This window comes from Malus sylvestris, chromosome 3 (assembly GCF_916048215.2).
Source record: "Malus sylvestris chromosome 3, drMalSylv7.2, whole genome shotgun sequence".
In the NCBI taxonomy this organism is placed as follows: Eukaryota; Viridiplantae; Streptophyta; class Magnoliopsida; order Rosales; family Rosaceae; genus Malus; species Malus sylvestris.
Window position 1 is genome coordinate 3,807,775 of NC_062262.1, and position 20,338 is coordinate 3,828,112.

Here is a 20,338-nt window from a genome sequence, read left to right on the forward strand (position 1 = left end):
ATTTTACGATGCCTTTCACCTGTCTGAATGCCTATATACTGCATTTCACCCATTGTCTTTAACTCTCTAAGTTAATTATTCTTGTGCATATGTGATTTTTCTGCATTATATAGGTTGAGATACGTGTGCTATTAAATTGGGTGATGGTTAGTGACGGTGGAGGAGGCCCACTAGTGGCTATGGTGGTGGCTAGGAGCTATGAGATGAGATATGGGAACTGTTGGGTTTTTTTATCTTTACAAGTTTCTTTTATTTGTAATTTTATTTTAATTCACGTTTTTGTCTTTTTATTTTTCAAAATAAATAAACTTAATTTTGACCGATCCACAGGTGATAGTCACATGATTTTATTTAACGGAAGACTAAAGGAACTTTGGATTTGGACCTCAATTGCTAATAGGGCTCACCACATGAGTTTAATTAATAACTTTTTCATCATAAGGGTCACAAGTCGCGTGTCACCACAGGGACCACAAAAAAATTTTACATGTCATAACTAGTTAATAAAAAATATACAAATGTTAAGGAGACTCCATAAGAAGTGGGACTCCTTATAGACTATCTGTCACCTCATGTTTTTTGCACAATGTTTTATAATGTTGGCACGAGAAATAACATTAAACCATGAGGTGGTAGATAATCCATAGAGAGTCCCACTTTGAGAGAGTCCTTAGCATTTCTCTAAAAAATATATACATGTTTCATCTGAAGAAGCAGGTGAGGTAATTTTGATTTGAAATTTACAATTTTGTCCCTTTATAATTAAATTGCCTTCTACAAAAATTTAAAGAAAAGGGGGATATGTTTTGGTATTTTAAAAGTTTCAATTTTTTTTTTTTTGAAGGTAAAACTGATTTCATTCAAGTAATATATGAACACTTCATAAAAATTTCAAAATTGCCTGCGCTAGTTATTAAAATCTTTTTGGCTTTGAGGTCATGGAGGCAAGCTAGTGATAACATGTCAATACATAATTGGCAGTTCCATGGGAACCCTTGACTGTCTATGTCCTTTCACAACACCCATGTACTAATATATACACAAAAGTCTCAACCTAGCTGGCCACAGATGATCAAAGTCAGGTATAGTACTGTAATCTGTAACATAGTATGGTGAGGTTCAATACATGAAATCAAAGACAAAGCCGTATAACTAAGAAAAAAGGTCCCATCATTTTTGTGAATGGGTACCTATTTGCAACCAACATTAAGTGGAGATGCCTAACACTTTGATTAAAATCTATGTTTTGTATATATGATCTGAACGGAATTGAAGATTTGGCATGTGCCATTTGCCTCATGCACCAACACATCTTGGTTCTATTTTTATTAGATAGGTGGTACAAATGTGCAATGGCGGATTTAGGATTTGAATCTTGGGCGGTCCCAATGTTAAAGGTCCAAGTTTTTTAGATAGAAACAAAGCACAAAGCATGCAAAAACAGTTTTAGTTTATTCACTGAGGCATTTCGTCAAACATTTGATGAGCGATATCGAGAAAATTTATCGAGTGTTGTCTACGCAACCTGTCAAGTGTAGTCCGCGCAATCTATCGAGATATACTTAGCAGGTATTACATCAAACACTTGGTAGGTACAAAAGGACCCGTACAAAACATTCGGAAGGTCATCGGAAGACCTTAACATGTATATTTTCTGAACACGGGGACCACCTAGGTCCCAGTGTGCATCCGCCTTTGCAAATGTGGTATCTATAAATAAATGCATGTGTATATATATGAATTTTATCCCAAGTTTGAACATACATACTCGATCTAAGTTTCGAGTAGAACCCACAGGATCGGCTGCCGTAACCTTGAATTTTTCCTCTGACAAAAAAATTTTAAGTTCCCACTTTGATACGGGACTACACACAGTGATCAGCTAGCATAACACTATACATATGGGCAATCTGCTAACTACCAAGAAAATAAAATTACCAAAAGTCTCCTATTGCATGTGAGAGTTCAGAGAATTAGGGCAGGTTTGCTTATGGAGCTTCTTCAGTTTGATGCGAAAATGTTGATGTCCCTTGTGTTTCTAGGGTTTGTAGGGTTGTTTGTGCGGTTGTATGATGGGCTTGTTGCGAAGCCGAAGAGGCTGAGGTCCTTGCTAACTAAGCAAGGCATCAATGGACCTCCACCAACTCTTCTTCTGGGAAATATTATGGAGATAAAGAAGGCTCGAGGCTCCAGCAATTCTACCAGTGGACTAATCCCCAGCTCTCACAATTGCGCTGCTCTTGTCTTTCCATTTTTTGAGAAGTGGAGGAAGCAATATGGTATGCATACGTAAATTTATATAGAGTATACCATTTTTAGCATACGTAAATTTATATAGAGCATACCATGTTTAGCATACGTAAATTTATATAGAGTATACCATGTTTATGACCAAGATCTCCTCAACATATATATACAAGGAACATTTACATGTAAAGGATGTATGTATCCCTTTTGTCTCTATCTTACTCATTACGTTTCAAAAATAAATGGATACATACCATCTCCGGGACAGGAAAGTGTTTTTCTTCATATGCATACACAACATACATACATGCATTTTTTAGTAAAATATCCGTACATACATTATGTTACTTACAAGAAATGCTAAAGGAACTCTCTACCATCTTATATTTTTGTCACAATATTTTATAGTTGTTGATATATAAATTAACATTAGAGTAAACTGTCATTTAACCCCCTGAACTATCACGTGAGTTTCAATTTCCCCCTTGAACTATTTTTTTAGCCAATTGACCCCCTAAACTATGTTAAAGTGGCCAATTAACCCCCTACCGTTAAGTATCTTTAACTCCATCCAATTTTCTGTTAGAAAGTGTCATGTGCTTGGCACATGACCACCTTTTTACATTTTATGTCTAAATCTTTACAAAGAAAACATATAAAACAAATATTAAAAAAAAAAAAAAAACTTACAAACCCTAAACTTAATCATTCAAAATAATAGAAAAGGTAAGGCTTTTTATATTAACACTCCACAAAATGTTGAATGCACCCCATATTAAAATTTAATATTAAATGACTTATTTACTCCACTATGCAATGACAATTTTGACCTTATTAGGTTTAAAAAAAAATTATAAATACACTACAAATCACTTTTAGCGTATTATTTATCTTCTCAACTATCAAAACCCTCTCATCCTCCATTGTTGAACAAAATCCTAACCAATGAAACTACAAACATGTTGATTGAGAAAAATTGTTTTTGATGAATGAAACACGAAATCGATGTTTCTGAAGCTTCACATGAGGTAAGACTTCACATTTTTCATTGTTTTAGTGATTTCGATGACATCGATAATTATTTAATCTTGCGTTTGCTGCATTATTTTTCAATATGAACCCTAAAAGATGAATATGAATATGAATATGAATATGAATATATAAGTTTAAATAATGCAGCAAACGCAAGATTAAATAATTATCGATGTCATCGAAATCACTAAAACAATGAAAAATGTGAAGTCTTACCTCATGTGAAGCTTCAGAAACATCGATTTCGTGTTTCATTCGTCAAAAACAATTTTTCTCAATCAACATGTTTGTAGTTTCATTGGTTAGGATTTTGTTCAACAATGGAGGATGAGAGGGTTTTGATAGTTGAGAAGATAAATACTACGTTAAAAGTGATTTGGAGTGTATTTATATTTTTTTTTTAAACCTAATAAGGTCAAAATTGTCATTGCATAGTGGAGTAAATAAGTCATTTAATATTAAATTTTAATATAGGGTGCATTCAACATTTTGTGGAGTGTTAATATAAAAAGCCTTACCTTTTCTATTATTTTGAATGATTAAGTTTAGGGTTTGTATGTATTTTTTTTTTAATATTTGTTTTATATGTTTTCTTTGTAAAGATTTAGACATAAAATGTAAAAAGGTGGTCATGTGCCAAGCACATGACACTTTCTAACAGAAAATTGGATGGAGTTAAAGATACTTAACGGTAGGGGGTTAATTGGCCACTTTAACATAGTTTAGGGGGTCAATTGGCTGAAAAAATAGTTCAGGGGGGAAATTGAAACTCACGTGATAGTTCATGGGGTTAAATGACAGTTTACTCTTAACATTAAACTGTGAGGTGTTATAGAGTCCATAGAGAACCACTTTTGAGAGCCCTTGACATTTCTCGTTACAAAATCTCAGTTAAGAGAACAGAACTAGACAACTGTGTAAAAAACTTTTCACTAGCTAGGAATATGTAAACTTTTCGCTTTGGGAAAGAGACCTTCTTGGGCCAAAGGCTTTAACATGCATACAGTTAATTACTTTCTTTACTGGGAAATGATTTGTTCACATCCATTTTCTACACTTGTCTATTTCTGTCTCACTTTATGTTAAATTAATTATTCGCAGGTGAAGTATTTGCGTTTGCACTTGGCAACACACAAATATTGTGTGTGAACCAACCAGATGCAGTGCGAGAGATAACAACATGCACGTCCTTAGACTTGGGGAAGCCAACATATCAATTTAAAGAGCGAGGTCCTCTGCTAGGTCAAGGTATTTTAACCTCAAATGGCCCCTCATGGGTTCACCAACGCAAAGTGATTGCTCCTGAACTATACATGGACAAAGTCAAGGTATTTCTATATATAATTATATAATACTCATGGAAAATTAATATTACCATGCAGAGATGATCGTTACCTTGTGATTGAATTGTGGTAACTTATCGTGCAGGGAATGATTAACCTAATCACAGAGTCTACAACTACCCTGGTAAATTCTTGGAACAGTAAGATTGAAACAGCCGAAGGAGGAATTGCTGAGATAAAAATTGATAGCTACATGAGAAGCTTCTCTGGTGATGTTATCTCAAGAGCTTGTTTTGGAAGCAACTATTCCAAAGGAGAAGAGATATTTCATAAACTAAGAAATCTCCAGGAGGCTATGTCCAAGAAAGTCTTTTCCACCGGAGTTCCTGGGATGAGGTACTTCGCCTAAGGTTTTTTTATTTACATAATTATATTTATTAGAGCAAATTGAAGTGTTATTAGTTTGGAAAGTAGAGTTTTGTCATTGAACAAACAAATAGTATTTACATAATTATACCCGAGTTTCAATTTTTCTCATAATATAATATTCAATTCGTTAGCCCTTACTTCTAACGAAGGTAGCTATAGCTTTATACAAGACAAGGGTAGACAATGTCTTTTTAAAAACCTAATTACAGTGTTATGGGAATTGATAAGGTATATTAAAGACTCAGTTCCGCTTCTTATGAAAGCAGAATTGTTGTTTGGAGACCATTATTGTTTAAATAATCTAAACATCTTTTGGTGAAAAAACCAATACAAAACGAGGCCTTCGTCAAAAGTCCTAGATGTAGTCACCCTAAGCATTGTGTTAAAGTGCTAACTCAGACCCCTTAAGCATTGCTATACGTGTAACATTATATTGATCTTAAATTAGTACCTTTAGATCCCCATAGTCTTAAATAATTGCTATATTTTTGAAGACTTCTTCCCACAAAGAGCAACAGGGAAGCTTGGGCATTGGAAAAGGAGGCCAGCACTTTAATACTTCGAGTAGTGAAGGAAAGGCAGGCAGCAGGATATGAGAAAGACCTGTTGCAAATGATTCTTGAGGGTGCTATAAACAGTGACCTCAGCCAAGAGGCTACAGATCGATTCATTGTTGATAACTGCAAAAACATATACTTGGCCGGCTATGAAACCACGGCGGTTTCCGCCACGTGGTGCCTCATGTTGTTGGCTTCAAACCCAAAATGGCAAGAAAGTGTGAGAACAGAGGCCCTTCAAGTTTGCCAAGGCTGTATTCCGGATAATGATATGATTCCTAAGATGAAACAGGTATGGCGTTTCACATGATTAAGATATATATGTGTGTGTGTGAGTGTGTGTGTGTATCATATAAGCACTTATGGAAAAATGAGAAACAACCACTAAGAAAAGACGTAGTTGTTGCTGAAGTAGCTAATACTAAAAGTGTGCTACTACAGAACAAGTCACACTTTTGTACTTTTGTCACGTTTTTTGTATCAGCTATCTTGTGATTTGTAACTAGTGCCCCTTTTCTTGTAATCAGTTTTGAGGAGTAATTAATAATTATTAGTTAACTATCTATACTCAATATGTGACATATTATGGAATTTTTGTTAGCTGTTAGTTTGTGAATCATGACTATATTGGCTTGATTAACTTTTTAACCTTGTACAGCTCACAATGGTGATTATCTTTAACTATATGTGTAGTCAATATATATGCACTACTTAGTGTTGCCATGTAAATTAGATTAACACATTTAAACCTGTGCAGCTAACTATGGTGATTCATGAATCACTGCGCCTATATCCTCCAGTTACCGTGGTGTCAAGGGAGGCCTTTAAGGACATGAAATTTGGGGACATTAACATCCCAAAGGGTGTCAATGTTTGGACCACAGTGGCAACCCTACACACTGATCCAGAAATATGGGGCCCAGATGCCTATGTGTTCAACCCAGATAGGTTTGCAAATGGGATTACAGGCGCTTGCAAGCTTCCACACGTGTACATGCCATTTGGGATGGGACCCCGAGTGTGTCTTGGACAGAACTTGGCCATGGTTGAACTCAAGATTCTGATAGCTCTCTTAGTTTCCAACTTCTCCTTCTCACTCTCTCCCAAGTACAGACATGGACCTGCTCTTAGATTGGTTATAGAGCCTGAGCATGGAGTCGATCTCCTAGTGAGGAAGCTGTGAACTTAAAAAGATTATGAGCAACTTATTATTTCTTTTAGGTTTTAGTTTGCTCACTTGTTTAAGCCTGTATTTGTTTTCCCAAATAATATATCCATGATCGGTTAGCCCAGATGGTGGGGGCTAGTTTTAACTTTCAAGCTATGTAAAAGTTCGATTTCAAATTTCGATAGGAATTTGGGATAAAGTATTTTATGTTGCCTTTATATTTTGGCTACTGTGTATAGGGCAAGGTCTAAAATATCGATATTATCCCGATATTTTCATCGAAATTTTCGTGTTTTTGAACTACCGATATTTCCGATATCATCGATATTTTAGACCTTGATAGGAACTCTATGTGGTACTAAGTCATTTATGTATCTTACCATGCAATGTATAAAGTGTAAAATATTGTACTAATTCATTATATACAAATGATTATGGTGTGTTTAAACTTCTTTCATTAATTACTACATATTTTCTACACTCACAATGTTTGCCAGCTCGCTATATAATCAACTTAAATCAGTTAAATCCATCATGCAATGCATTTCCTTCCATTTTTTTTTTGTGATAAACTAATAGATAATTGACTAAATAAACACCCTGCAAAGTTTCAATAAAAAATTTCAAGTTTTTCTTACAATTTCCGTGGTTTTTATTCAATTTTTATCGATATCGATAATATCCCGATATTTCCATCGAAATTTCCGTTTTTTGTTACTAACGATATTTCCGATATCATCGATATTTTATACCTTGGTATAGGGTTTGTTTGAAAGTATTTTAATAAAGAGTTGAGATAATAAAAAACGCTTTGACAAATTAAGTCAAAAGAGTTTATGAATTACAGAAGCATATTTTAGTGCCGATGAAAGCAAAAGCTTCATAGTGAGTTAATTCATGATATAACTTTGATTTCTAATTAATTATTTGACATGCTTCTGATAAAAGTGTTTTCAACTAAAACACATATGAGCGTTTTCACTACGACATTTGGCATCTTATTATAATTCCTCATACTACTATTGTTCAGTGTTCACATGACATACACCGGGAAACAAATATGGCAACTAAAAGCTTCACTACTATTTGCCGTTCTTATAAATTCCTCATTACTCGCACACACCAGGGAACATTACAAGCCTAATCAGATTTAAAATTTTAAAGAAAATTCGACGGTACAAGTGAATTTTATTAATAAACAAAACATACACGATTGGGGGGACGTAGTCAGCTTTACCCCTCAAAATACACATCTATACATAAACAATCACCAAACAATAAAAAGATAACCAACTCACATACCAAACAACAAAATATCAATACAACAAACTGAAGAGAAGAAGGTTGAAGTAACTGTGAACTGATGGAGGGTCACGCCCCTGCAAATGACAACTGAAAGTTTTGCTAATGTTGAATTTTTTTTTTTTTTTTTAAGGATCAGGTAGTGGCTTCGTCACGATAGTCAACCTTTTTGGGGCCGAAAATACTTGCAGAGACATTTCAGCCTCCCCCTAACTATTGAACCCAGGACATGCCATGTGAAATATGGATTTGAAATTCGTCTCAACCACTGTGCCGCTGTTAGTTAAGCTTTGTATATAGTTTTATAACTTTCCCAATTCAGTTGTTTACTTGGAATTTATTTTGGATTATGTTAATTACACATGACCGTAACACTACATGATGTCGTGATTGTCGCTCAAAAGTTTTCTCCTCCTACCAAGTTCAACCCACTCTATCCACTCCGCCACTTTTTATGGTAGTATTTTGTAATCAACTAGAACATAATTTAGTGTCCAGATACATAAGTTTCTCCTTGTAAAAGAGTTGTTGCCAGGCTTTGTGAAGAAAAGAAAACCGACGAACATGGATGCCTCAAGGCAGAAAAAATGGCTCACAACAAACGTGTGAGGTTTTTATTTTATGAAATTTGCTATTAAAAATTTATTGACTATGTTTTATAGTTTAGGAGTGCGAGTGCTCATTTTTGACTAAAATGTAACGAATTAAGTTGCGAAAATAATCTTTCTACAATGTAAAAATAAAATTACGTAAAATAGACATTTCTCTTTCAATCTTCGAAAACGAGGAGGCTTGTTTTATCTAAGGCGGTCATTGTTCAGATACGAATACTTGACTACTGATTAGTCAGTAAGCAATTTCACTGACCACCAATAAAAATTTGACACCTGTTTATGTTATTTTTCAAAGTATTACAATCTTCGTAACCAAACACCTCCGTCGACCGCATCCACCTATCCTCCTCCTTCATCTCTCTTCCGTCGAATCCGCCACAAATCGACCACCTTTTTCCCGACGCAACCATGGCGGCAAGGAGAGTAAGCGGCGCCAAGTTCAGTTTGATGGAGGAGAGAGATTGATTGAGAAATTCGAGTTGGATTTGATGTACATGAGATCTGCGGCATGGGCTGAGGAGGACAGAGGAACAGAGGAGAGACTGGTTGTTTGGTTACAAGAGCAATCTTAGAGATGTTTGTTTGGTTGTTTGATTAGACCACATGGTCATGTCAGTGTATTGGTCCTCACTGGTGAGTAGGCAAGTATCGTCCCCATGACAAATGCTTGGTGTAGAAGAGGCCACATTTGCCAGCTTTAGTTGAGAAGAGAGAGAGTTAATCACCTCTAAGCAAAGGAGCCGTCTAAAAGAAGAGTGTGTTTGAAAAAGGATAACACTTGAATGATAAAACTTCACTAACCATTGAAATTTAATAATATTTGGATACGTATTCATTTTGTAATTATAATTTTAATTATTTGGGTACGTATTTGAAATGTGATTGGATATCAGTAGGGCTGCTGAAAGTTCATTAGCCACTGAAATTCAATAACATTTGGATACATTTTCATATTGTAATTACAAGTTTAATTACTTCAACACGTATTTGAAATGTGATTGGATATCAGTAGGGGTGACGATTGAACTTTCAGCACAGTCAAGTAGTGTCTTATTTTCAGCTATTTGATTTTAGCAGCGAAGCCACGTAGTGTTTTGGAAAATATCTTCAGCCATTTGCTTTCTCAGCCATTTGCTTTCTCCATGTATGAGAGAGAGTGTTGAAATGTAAAATGGTGTGGAGTTGAAAGCAAACCTAGACTCTAAACATAGAGTCGATCTCTGAGTTCCAAGAAACAACAACCAAATCATCAGACAAATAGAAGCAAGTCTGAATTTCAAAGTTTATATATATTTTTTTATTCTTCTCTTCCTTGTCAAAATTCCAAAAAGTCTGCTACGGTTTCCCAGCTGCACGAACAAGTCTAATTGCATCAATGCAGCTCCTCCAATTTGATGCAAAAGTGTTACTGTCCCTTGTGTTGCTAGGGTTTATAGGATTGGTGGCACGTCTCCACAACGGGCTTGTTGCGAAGCCAAAGAGGCTTCGATCCTTGCTAACCAAGCAAGGAATCAATGGACCTCCACCTACTATTCTCCTGGGAAATATTTTGGAAATAAAGTAGGCTCGAGGCTCTAGCAATAACAACGGTGAACGCCCGACCTCTCACAACTGTTCTGCTCTTCTCTTTCCATTTATTAAGAAGTGGAGGAAGCTATATGGTAACTATACACATATAATTATACATTTAGTATTATGTTTGTGTCATGATCCTCCTCAACACATGAGGACAACTTCCATGTTGAGGGAAGTCGAGGTTCAATCATAAGCAATATTAGGAGTAGCCTAACCCCTTATAAGCTCCTGCAAATTTTTTCTTTTTTATGACGTGAGACTTTTAGGTTGCCTACAAAAGTAATTTGAGATGTACTTGATGTAGCTATGTGGTATATGCATATATAATTATATATTCAGATTTTATGGACATTAGGATTCAAAATTAAGTTGCTTTCTTCTCAATGATGAAGTTTATGTCTGCTAAAGGGTAGTGGAAAATTTTCTACAGGTGAAGTATTTGTGTTTGCACTTGGAAACACACAGATATTATGTGTGCACCAACCTGATGTAGTGAGGGACATTACAACATGCACATCCTTGGACTTGGGGAAACCAACGTATCAATTTAAAGAGCGCGGTCCTTTGCTTGGTCAAGGTATTTTAACCTCAAATGGCTCCTCGTGGGTGCATCAGCGCAAAATCATTGCTCCTGAACTATACATGGAGAAAGTTAAGGTATATGCTCTTAAGCAGTCGTTATTTAACGATCAAGGGTGTAGTACTATTTCTAGTGGCGGTCCTTTGGTATCATATTTGAAATCAAAACATGGTCGAAAGAAAAAATCTCTAGGCCACCTTCTTTGTTTTGATTGTAGTTATGTACGGTCACCTTGCAGGGAATGATTAACTTAATTACGGAGTCTACAATTACTCTGATAAATTCGTGGAACAGTAGAAACGAGGTAGAGGGAGGAATTTCTGACATAAAAATAGATAGCTACATGGGAAGTTTCTCTGGCGATGCTATCTCAAGAGCTTGTTTTGGAAGCAACTATTCCACAGGGGAGGAGATATTTCAGAAACTAAAGCAACTCCAGGAGGCTATGGGCAGGAAAGCTTTTCTGGTCGGAATTCCTGGAATGAGGTACTCCATTGGGAAAACGTACCTGAAACTGGGATGCCGTTGTGGTGGCATCCCAAATCATGTGCTACCATACGTTTTAACATTCCCACATAACAATAATTGATTTGCTTTACTGTCATGGCATCCCCGTTGTGGAGATGTTACATGCACCATTATTCTAAAAATCAATACTTGTTTACCCGTAATCTTGTTGCAGGCACCTTCCCACAAAGAGCAATAGTGAAGTTTGGACCTTAGAAAAGGAGGCTAACTCTTTGATACTGCAGGTAGTGAAGGAAAGACGGGCAGCAGAATATGAGAAAGACTTATTGCAAATTATTCTTGGGGGTGCCAAAAACAGTAACCTTAGCCAAGAGGCAACAGACCGCTTTATCGTTGATAACTGCAAGAACATAAACTTGGCCGGGTATGAAACCACAGCAGTTTCAGCCACATGGTGCCTCATGCTGTTGGCTTCGAACCAAGAATGGCAAGAACGTGTGAGAGCAGAGGCCCTTCAAGTTTGCCAGGGACACATTCCAGATGCTGAAATGGTTCGCAACATGAAACAGGTATATGATCTTAATAAAGGTGTGTGGGAGGTGAAAATGGGTGTGTGAATAGCACTACCCATGTTTTATTATTAAGACATAGTACTATCTAACTCCCTGATTAAGATATACGTTTTACATGATCAACGTCTAGAATTTTCCAAGTTCGAAAACTGCATGTTTTTAGATAACCTCAAGTCGGTTATTAAAGTCTTGCATAGTAGTATACAACGCCCAGTCTTTAAATCACATTTACATTTAAATTTTTGGGTTGCACGTATCAGTTACCATAAACTTGACTGTTTGAATGATGTATGCAGCTAACAATGGTGATTCATGAATCATTGCGCCTATATCCCCCGGTTAGTGTGGTGTCAAGGGAGGCTTTCAAGGACATGAGGTTCGGGGACATTCAGATTCCAAAGGGTATCAATCTTTGGATAATGTTGATAACATTGCACACTGATCCGGAATTATGGGGATCAGATTCCTGTGCGTTCAACCCCAACAGGTTTGCAAATGGGATCACAGGCGCTTGCAAGCTTCCACACTTGTACATGCCATTCGGAGTTGGTCCTCGAGTGTGTGTCGGACAGAACTTTGCCATGGTTGAACTCAAGGTTCTGATAGCTCTCATAGTATCCAACTTCTCCTTCTCGCTTTCTCCCAAGTACCGCCATGCGCCTACTCTTAGATTGGTCGTAGAGCCAGAACATGGTGTTGATCTCTTGGTGAAGAAGTTATGACAAGGAGCAGCTAAAATTTTGCTGGAAAACAAGAGGGGTTAGTTGGGTTCCCTGCTCTCTAGTTTAGTTTGTTCACTTGTAAGCTTTTTATTTATATCGCTGGTTCCAATTCGGCTTGTTTATTTGTACTGCTTGTAACTAAAAAATGACAACCCTAAGCAAATAAGGCTCTCCGTTTTGAGAGGGTCAGAGTTGTACTGTTTGTAACTATATACTGAAATTTCATAATAACACGTTCTCTTTTCTTCTATCTCCCGTCAATTAAAAAGAGCTATGTTTGTCCTCTATGATAACATGTTTGGTTTTCATAATATCAGAGATAACCCACCTGCAACATATCAAAGTTGCCAAATCCAGTCTGAACTTGTATTCTCTTTGGTCTCTCCCAAAAGCTATCATGCCCAAATGATCTTAATGCTTGATTATAAGTAGTTATCATGGAAATAGCAGGAGAAATTTGGAAAAATAATCAAAATACGGTCTATGTATAGAATTATAACTATCGTTTTAAGTTGTTGATAATTATAACCAAAAGTTGATATGAAAATATTAATATATCTTTAATTACTAAAGTCCCCCTCTTTTGCTCAATGGTTTAAGAACTAGCAATGCTAGCTTCAGTTTTTCCACAATCCTTGCATCCCCATATTCCATTGTGTCTCTCTTCCAGCATACATGCCACACAATTCATGTACTATTTGACCAATATTAAACACTAATGCATGAATACTTTTCCTTATCTTTTAATTTAGGGAACTTTAACGAAAAGCTCTGGTACTGTTCACTTTAACGAAAAACCATATTTTTACACTAAAAAGTCAATCATGATACTATTTACTTTACTCTTTATTTTATCTTTATTGTTAAAACTCAAAGTTTTCAACCCATTTTCATTAGTTTTCCTTTTAATTTATTCTTCTGAGATAAAATTCTGGGTCTTGCATCTTCCAATACAACTCGTTGAACCATGCCTTTTATATCCTTGAATTCGTAAAAAAAAAATTGCCAGATCCATACCTTTTACATTCTTGATCCATAAAAGGAACAAAGTAATTAACCTGCAATTCATACAATGCTAGTTGTTGATGCACAAAATCAGTGGGGACTTTGGTATAACAGAAAATGTTAAGTTTGTGATCTTCGCTAGATTGCTCCGGTCACTAGTGTGGATAAATATGTAAATGGATAGGGACAGGGAGGCAAACACAAGATGTATGTGGTTCACCCAGATTGGCTACGTCTGCGGAGTAGAGAAGTTCTCATTAATTGTGAAGGGTTTACACAAGTACATAGGTTCAAGCTCTCCTTTAATGAGTACTAGTGAATGATTTAGTACAAATGACATTAGAAAATATTGTGAGAGAATGATCTCTATTTATAGAAGAGAGTTTCTAGTTTCATTCTGACATAGACACGTGTCGTGTTGTGATTGGCTTCTGATGTTGACACGTGTCGCGCTATGATTGGCCTCCTGGTTGGAAGGAAACTTTTTTGGGTCCTTGACTGTATAACGTTGACCGATGCTCAGTAATTTCGGGATTGGTCAAGTATGGTACAAACACTAGTTAATAACATTTCCTTTCATGATAACAAAAATTATAACTAAAGCGGTGAAGCAGGTTTTCACGGTAATTTGACTAAGTGTGATACCAATGTATGAGAGCATTTTTGTTCACCACCATAAACTATGGTGTATGCTCACTATACACCTAATTAATTGACACGTGTCATTTCACTTAACTCTAGTTAACTTTCACATTAAATGTTAGTTTTTCAATTTTGAAAAAAAAAAATTAACCAAGATTAAGTGAAATGACACGTGTCAATTTATTAGGTGTATGGTGAGCATATACCATAGTTTATGGTGGTGAGCAAAAATGCTCCCCCAATGTATAGAAATAAGTCTGTTTGAGTTTGATACTTGTAAAAATATTACTACAGTAGTGTGAGTTCAATAACTATGAGAGTCATAATTAAAAAAAAAAAAAAGTTTACAAGCACCACACTCATGAGTTTAATATATTAGTATCACACACAACTTTTTCAACTCACAGTAGGAGTGTGATTCTTACATGAATTTAATATATTAGTATCACACTCACCTTTTTTTGACATACTTTTTTCTTTTTTGGTCAATGACATAATTAAAATTAAGAAAAACTAATAAAAAAGTATTCAAATTAAATCTTAACCAAAAGTCATCTACTAACTTTATTTAATAATAAAAACAAAAAAAAGAAGGAAAAAAAAAACTAACAAAACCGCGTGCAACTCAAACCATCCAGTTAAAGCGAAAAATGAGAAAAAGTAAAAACTGAAAATGGATATCTTCTCCTATATATGAGTTAGGGGAGCCTTTGAGCTCTGCCTGATTATAGCATGGTGAAATCAGAAGAATAAGTTTGGATAGAGTGGGGTGCTGTGTTTTGATGTCATTTGAAATCAATAAGCTTTTGAATTTTCTTCAACTTTTGCGGGCTGCAGCTTCTCCTGGGGTTTGGAATCTTTGGATGAAGAAATAATGCTTTGAAGACTTTTCATTATTTTTGCTGACGAAAAAAAAATCACAACCATGAGTTTAAGAGGAAATTGTGGAAATAGTATAGTACTTCATCCAAAGTTAATGGGCCAATAATCATGAAGTTTTAGTTAAGAAATCATTATTCCAATTGAATTAAAGTTGTGAAATAATTGCTACAATTTTCTTTGAGTTTAAAATACGTCATTTGAAGAGAATAAGCTTTTGAATTTTCTTCAACTTTCATGGTTTGGATCGATGAAGACGGAAGGTTTTGAAGACTTTACATGTTTTTGCTGACAAATTTGTCATTTGAAAGGAATAAGCTTTTGAATTTTCTTCTACTTTTGCGTGCTGCATTCTCTCTTGGTTCGTTTGGCTGAAGAACGAAGGTTTCGAAGACTTTTCTTATTTTTGCTGACAAAAGGAGCAATGGACCAAATTTAATTGTCCGGTTCATCACCGTTCTGCACGACACCCTCTCTGCCGTGTTGTTAACATTGGCTCTCCTGCATTTTATCCTTCCCGGTTTTTTTCTTAGACTTATTCCGATATTTAGAGTAAAATTCAAATTTTAAGTTTTAAATATATCCTAACTTGCTTCAATCTTTGGGCCAAATATGAGTTTTAATTAAAAACTTATTTTTTAGATAAATTTAGGCCAAAATTCCCTCTGGTTTAGTAGCTGACCCATCATATAAGTGTATTTTTTTAGTTTTATATTTATGAATTTATTGAATTCAACGGCTAAAACCTAATATGGTCAAATTCAATGGTAAAAAAAAAAAATCTAACGGTCCAAATTAAATCCAATGTTTAAAATAATTAAAACAAATTCTTTTATGTGTTTCATATTCTTTCATAGTATTCCATGAGTTTCATGGTGTCAGTTTAGCAATTTTTCAATATTTATCAAAGTCTAATTATTTTATTTTTTTTTAACAAAAGAGTCTAAATATTTTTATTTTAAAATGTTCATAAAATTAAATTAGGATAGTCTACATAATTTGTTTTTAGTTACTTTAAGAAAAAATTATCTTGGGCTAAAAATTTAACCCATAAGGATTGTAGCAGAAAAATTGTTTTTAGGTTAAAACCTAAATTTTATGAGTTAAAATTTGTAAGTTTTAACTTAAGAGTTGGAGATGATCTTAGTGTCTAAAGCTCAAATAAATAAAAGCAATTTTCTTGTTCTCCATGTTTGGTTAATGAGAAAATGTAACTTTATTGATTCATTAATCTTCAAAATTATTAACTGAAAAGCTAATTGGGCTATACCAATTTGATCACCCTATGAGAAACTAAACAGACAATGGCTTCAACGGAACAATCACTAACAACTAAATACGTAACTAATAAAAGGGTTTCGAACAGACCAAAAATACATAAAAGAGTCAGAAAAATTATTGTAAAATTAGATCCAAGAAGAACCGTTATTTTGCACCTGAAGCTTCTTAAAACATATAAAACACCGCAGTACTTTGTCTCTCTTTTTTTTTTTCCTTTTTTTTAATGGAGTTTTAAGAAATAGTCAGTGCTAAGTTTAAGAAATAGTCAGTGCTAAGTTTAAGAAATAGTCAATGCTAAGTGTGGATGCAAATTTCTTCCTCCTCGATCTTGGACGATTTTGCACCTACAAAACAATTAACACCTTAGGTTAAGGCCAAGAGCCTCACGCGCCCACGATGAATGGGGGGGGCTTTGGCCGAAGAACCTCCGATGCCAAAGTTAGAATTTAGAGAGAAAGAGTGTTTAGAGAATTTTGGGATTTTTGCCAAAGTGTTGGAATTAGCTTTTTGGTGAGAATGGGAGTATATTTATAGGGATAGGAGGTGGCTAGGGTTTTTAGGTTTAATTTAGGTTTAATTAGCCAATTTTATTATGATAAATTGGCTAATTAAACATAAAGGGAATAAATGGATGGTTTTAAAAATGAATGACTATTTTAATAAGGAAAATGGGAAAGATGAGGATGTGAAAAGTGGGGGGCCGGTTTTGGCTATTAATTGGGTGATTTAATTGACTATTAAGGATGATTTTAGGAGATATGGTAGACATATATTATTAAGCTAATTGATTAGCTAAATAATGAAATAGAAAATACTAGGTCTTGGGAAATACCTTATAGAAAGGATTTTGATGAAAGAGGTTTTTAATTGTTACCTTTTTTGGGTACTTTTGACTTGATTGAAAGATGATTGTCCACTGCTCGCGCGTAGGAATCCTTGTATGCCTCGAGGGTATTTTTGTCATCTTTTGTCCAAAAGTCCACGTGTCGCCTAGTGAATATATTTGGCTCCACAAATGCCCCCACACCTGTTGAGCTGCTTGCAGAAAAGGGCAACAGGTGTAGAGATTTTCTTGCTTTAGGAAACTTAAGACTGCTTCCTATTTTGATGTTGATTCTCTCTTTAAATGGAAATTAGATCCTTCTAGGAAAAAAAAATAAATTTCTCTCAAAGCCTATTTAAGTCCACCTTAAGTGGGTTATTAAATCAACTTTGGAGAGCGATTTATTCTACCCTACAAGAGAGAGATAGCTTAAAGGATATTTGTTCCCCCTCCTCTAGCAATCTTCTACATCTTGCCCGTGCAAAGGACCGTCTTTCGTTGCTTTTTTCGTCTTCTTCGTGCCGCACCGATGTAAGAAAACTTTAATTTTTCTTGCCTTATTCTTGGATAGTGCTATTGCGGGGTAGTCGTCGGGGTGGTGCGGCACATCGTCTGGCAGGGGCCAGGAGCTGGCTCGACATGGGCTAAGGAGATGTCGTGGCAGGGACCACTACTTGGGTAGCTTGGCTTGGCTTGAGCCAAGGGCAGCTTATGCAGCTGGGGTCGAGGATTGTGGCTCTAGGGCGCATGGCTCATGTCCTTTGGGCTCTTGGACCTGACTCAGGCCAAGCTGGCGATTGAGAGAAATAAGGAGATTGCGGGTCTCATGGGCTACTGGAATGTTGGGCATGCAGGCCTCCTGCCTGCTGGAATGCTGGGTTGAGCTCCCCTGCTGAGTACCATGAGTGTCGTTGGCTGCTTAGTCCTCTTTGCTGAAAGAAAGGTGGGCTGCTCTGGAAAGATGAGGTAAAGAGGATCAAGGCGGATGCATTGGCTCGTCTGATCGCTGTCGTGGAGCTTACTATGAATGAAGATGGAAAGAAGAGATCTTCCCCGCCTGCTCATGAGATGCCAGTTAAGAAAAAACTGAAGACTTCTTCTGCTGCTCATGAGGGTCAGCTTGCTACCGAGAGGTATGTGATTGACATGACTTCTTCCAATGGGAAGAAAAATAAGGCTGTTAGATCTGAGCATGTGGCGTCTTCCATGTTGAGAATGGCTAGTACAATTGTGGATAAGATTGCTCAGCGTAAAGGTTTTATCATGCCCCCAGTGCCGAAGTCTGTACCAGGACGTTCTTTGGGAGCCAAGTCCGGTTCACCTTTGTAGAGACTTGCTATTATGAAGAGTGGTAAGGTGGACTCTGCTGCTAAAGTGGCGCCAAAGCCTGCTCCCTTTGCTGCTGAGATTGATTTGCCTCAGATTCAAGATCTTAAGCTTGCAATTTCTGAGCTTCGTTTCGCTGCTTATGCTAAGAAGGGAGTGGATGAGCTGCAGCGCGTCCGTGTTAGTCTGCTTAAGAAGAATGAGCAGCTGAAGGGTGAGAAGGATAAGCTTGAGGTTTTAAGACATTCTCTATTTCTCCGGAAGACTTGCTTGCTTTTACTTTTAAGGCTTCCATTGGTGAAGTAGTTGGAGAAGTTAGTGCCCAGACTGGGGCAGCCGGGGGTGAAGCGCTGGATGATGCCGCTGCTAAGAGCGTTACGGCTGTTGAAGGTGTGGCGACCGAGTAGTCGTGGGATGTCCAAGCTGCTGTAGTGTAGTATTTTAGGTAGCCTTTAGGATTTTCTTTGTTTTTCCTTGTAGCTCTTGTTTTGCTTGAACTCCTTCGGCCTTTGCTAGTTGTTTATAAACATGTTTTCCTTCGTTTTTCTTCATCTTCACTTCTTTTGTTCATGCCCTAACCTTTAGACTTGATAGACCAGTGGCAGGCATGCTACTTTTTTATAAGCAGACAAACTCGCGTAGCCTATGCAGCCGTAGGTGTTGGTGTAGAACTTTGCAAAGTTGTTAGCCATAGGGTTGGCAGCCGGATCCCTTACTTACAGAAGCAGACAAGTCCGCGTAACCACTAGGCTGTTAACCTTGACTTTCTTCAATTCCGTAGGTTGCGTAGCAAGTATCACAACACTTTAGGACTTGGTGTAGGTTGTTCCGTGCTTGGCAGAGGTGAAGCTTATCGACTACGTAGCATGTCGGCAGTGGATAAAACTTCGTATATGTGCGCTAGCTTGTTTAACCTTTCACAAGAATGTGCGGTTGTATAAGTCTAGTGCGGCTTTACTGCTCGAAGGGCAAGGCGTAGGCAGTCTTCCGAAATCCGTAGGCTACCTTAGTGCACTCGGTAGCAGCTTTAGGATTCCAGGGCAGCCGTCCATTGGATGTACTGCGTAATGTGCCCTCTCCGTCTCTAGGGCCCGGTTCCCCACGGATTAGGCCAAGAGACCCAAAATCCTTCAGTTAGCTAAGCCTTGAAAAAAACCATTGCGGCTACTTCTAGGAATCCCGGCGCAAGCCATCGTGCATCTAGTTATACTAGGGCAGCCAGGCTCATCCACGTCTGGATATTCGGAGTGTAAAGTTTATCCTCCCGTCTTGGAGAGCTGACCCATATGGGTGTCGGAGAATTGGTTTACCCTATCGCACTGGAGAGCATGGTTGGTCTCTCGGGGGGCGCAATTCCTGCGATGAGTCCCTAAGAAGGGCGCAGTCTTCTTTTGAAGTGCAGGAGTGATTAGTTGTTGTAAGCATGCAGCCAAGCCAAGTTGTGATTACTTCTAAATTCCTCATTGAAAAACGAGTGAAACGAACGAGAACTTTAGCTGTAAGGTAAGAATTGCATAACAACTGGATAGTCCTCATCTTGTGAGGTGGTGCCCGTCAAGCTTATTGAGTCTTCGGGTTTTGATGAAGTGGGAGGTCACACATGGTACTTCTTCAGATTGTAAGCCATCCATTGCTTTTCAATCTTTTTGCCGCTTCATGGTGGCGAGGGTGTAATTACTCTTGCCCCCTACTCTGCTGATCTTGTACGGACCTTCCCAGATGGGATCCATCTTTTTGGAGCCTTCTCTGCCAGCAGTGATGAAGGCTTTTCTGCGCCGTCGACATGCAAATGCCAGAAGTCTCCATCGGGTGGAGTAGGCACAGCTAGAGTGT

The 20,338-nt window shown here is 37.0% G+C and overlaps 1 protein-coding gene and 1 pseudogene across 1 annotated transcript; both read left to right on the forward strand.

The window, feature by feature from the left end:
• The first annotated feature begins 1,772 nt into the window (after positions 1–1,772).
• Positions 1,773–7,173, forward strand: LOC126616662 (cytochrome P450 714C2-like). Its single transcript, XM_050284745.1, has 5 exons — positions 1,773–2,279; positions 4,381–4,607; positions 4,708–4,958; positions 5,486–5,840; positions 6,306–7,173. Exons 1-5 carry the CDS (start codon positions 1,991–1,993, stop codon positions 6,729–6,731), a joined length of 1,548 nt encoding a protein of 515 aa, XP_050140702.1. The 5' UTR covers positions 1,773–1,990; the 3' UTR covers positions 6,732–7,173.
• Positions 7,174–9,761: 2,588 nt separating this feature from the next.
• On the forward strand, positions 9,762–12,778 carry LOC126616674 (cytochrome P450 714C2-like; annotated as a pseudogene).
• Positions 12,779–20,338: the final 7,560 nt, after the last annotated feature.

Excerpts from the sequence above, each read along its gene's own strand:
- LOC126616662 (XM_050284745.1), top strand. The coding sequence starts at position 1,991 with ATGGAGCTTCTTCAGTTTGATGCGAAAATGTTGATGTCCCTTGTGTTT. Across the intron at positions 2,280-4,380 it reads GAAGTGGAGGAAGCAATATG|GTGAAGTATTTGCGTTTGCA; the intron begins GTATGCATACGT and ends AATTATTCGCAG. Across the intron at positions 4,959-5,485 it reads ACCGGAGTTCCTGGGATGAG|ACTTCTTCCCACAAAGAGCA; the intron begins GTACTTCGCCTA and ends ATATTTTTGAAG.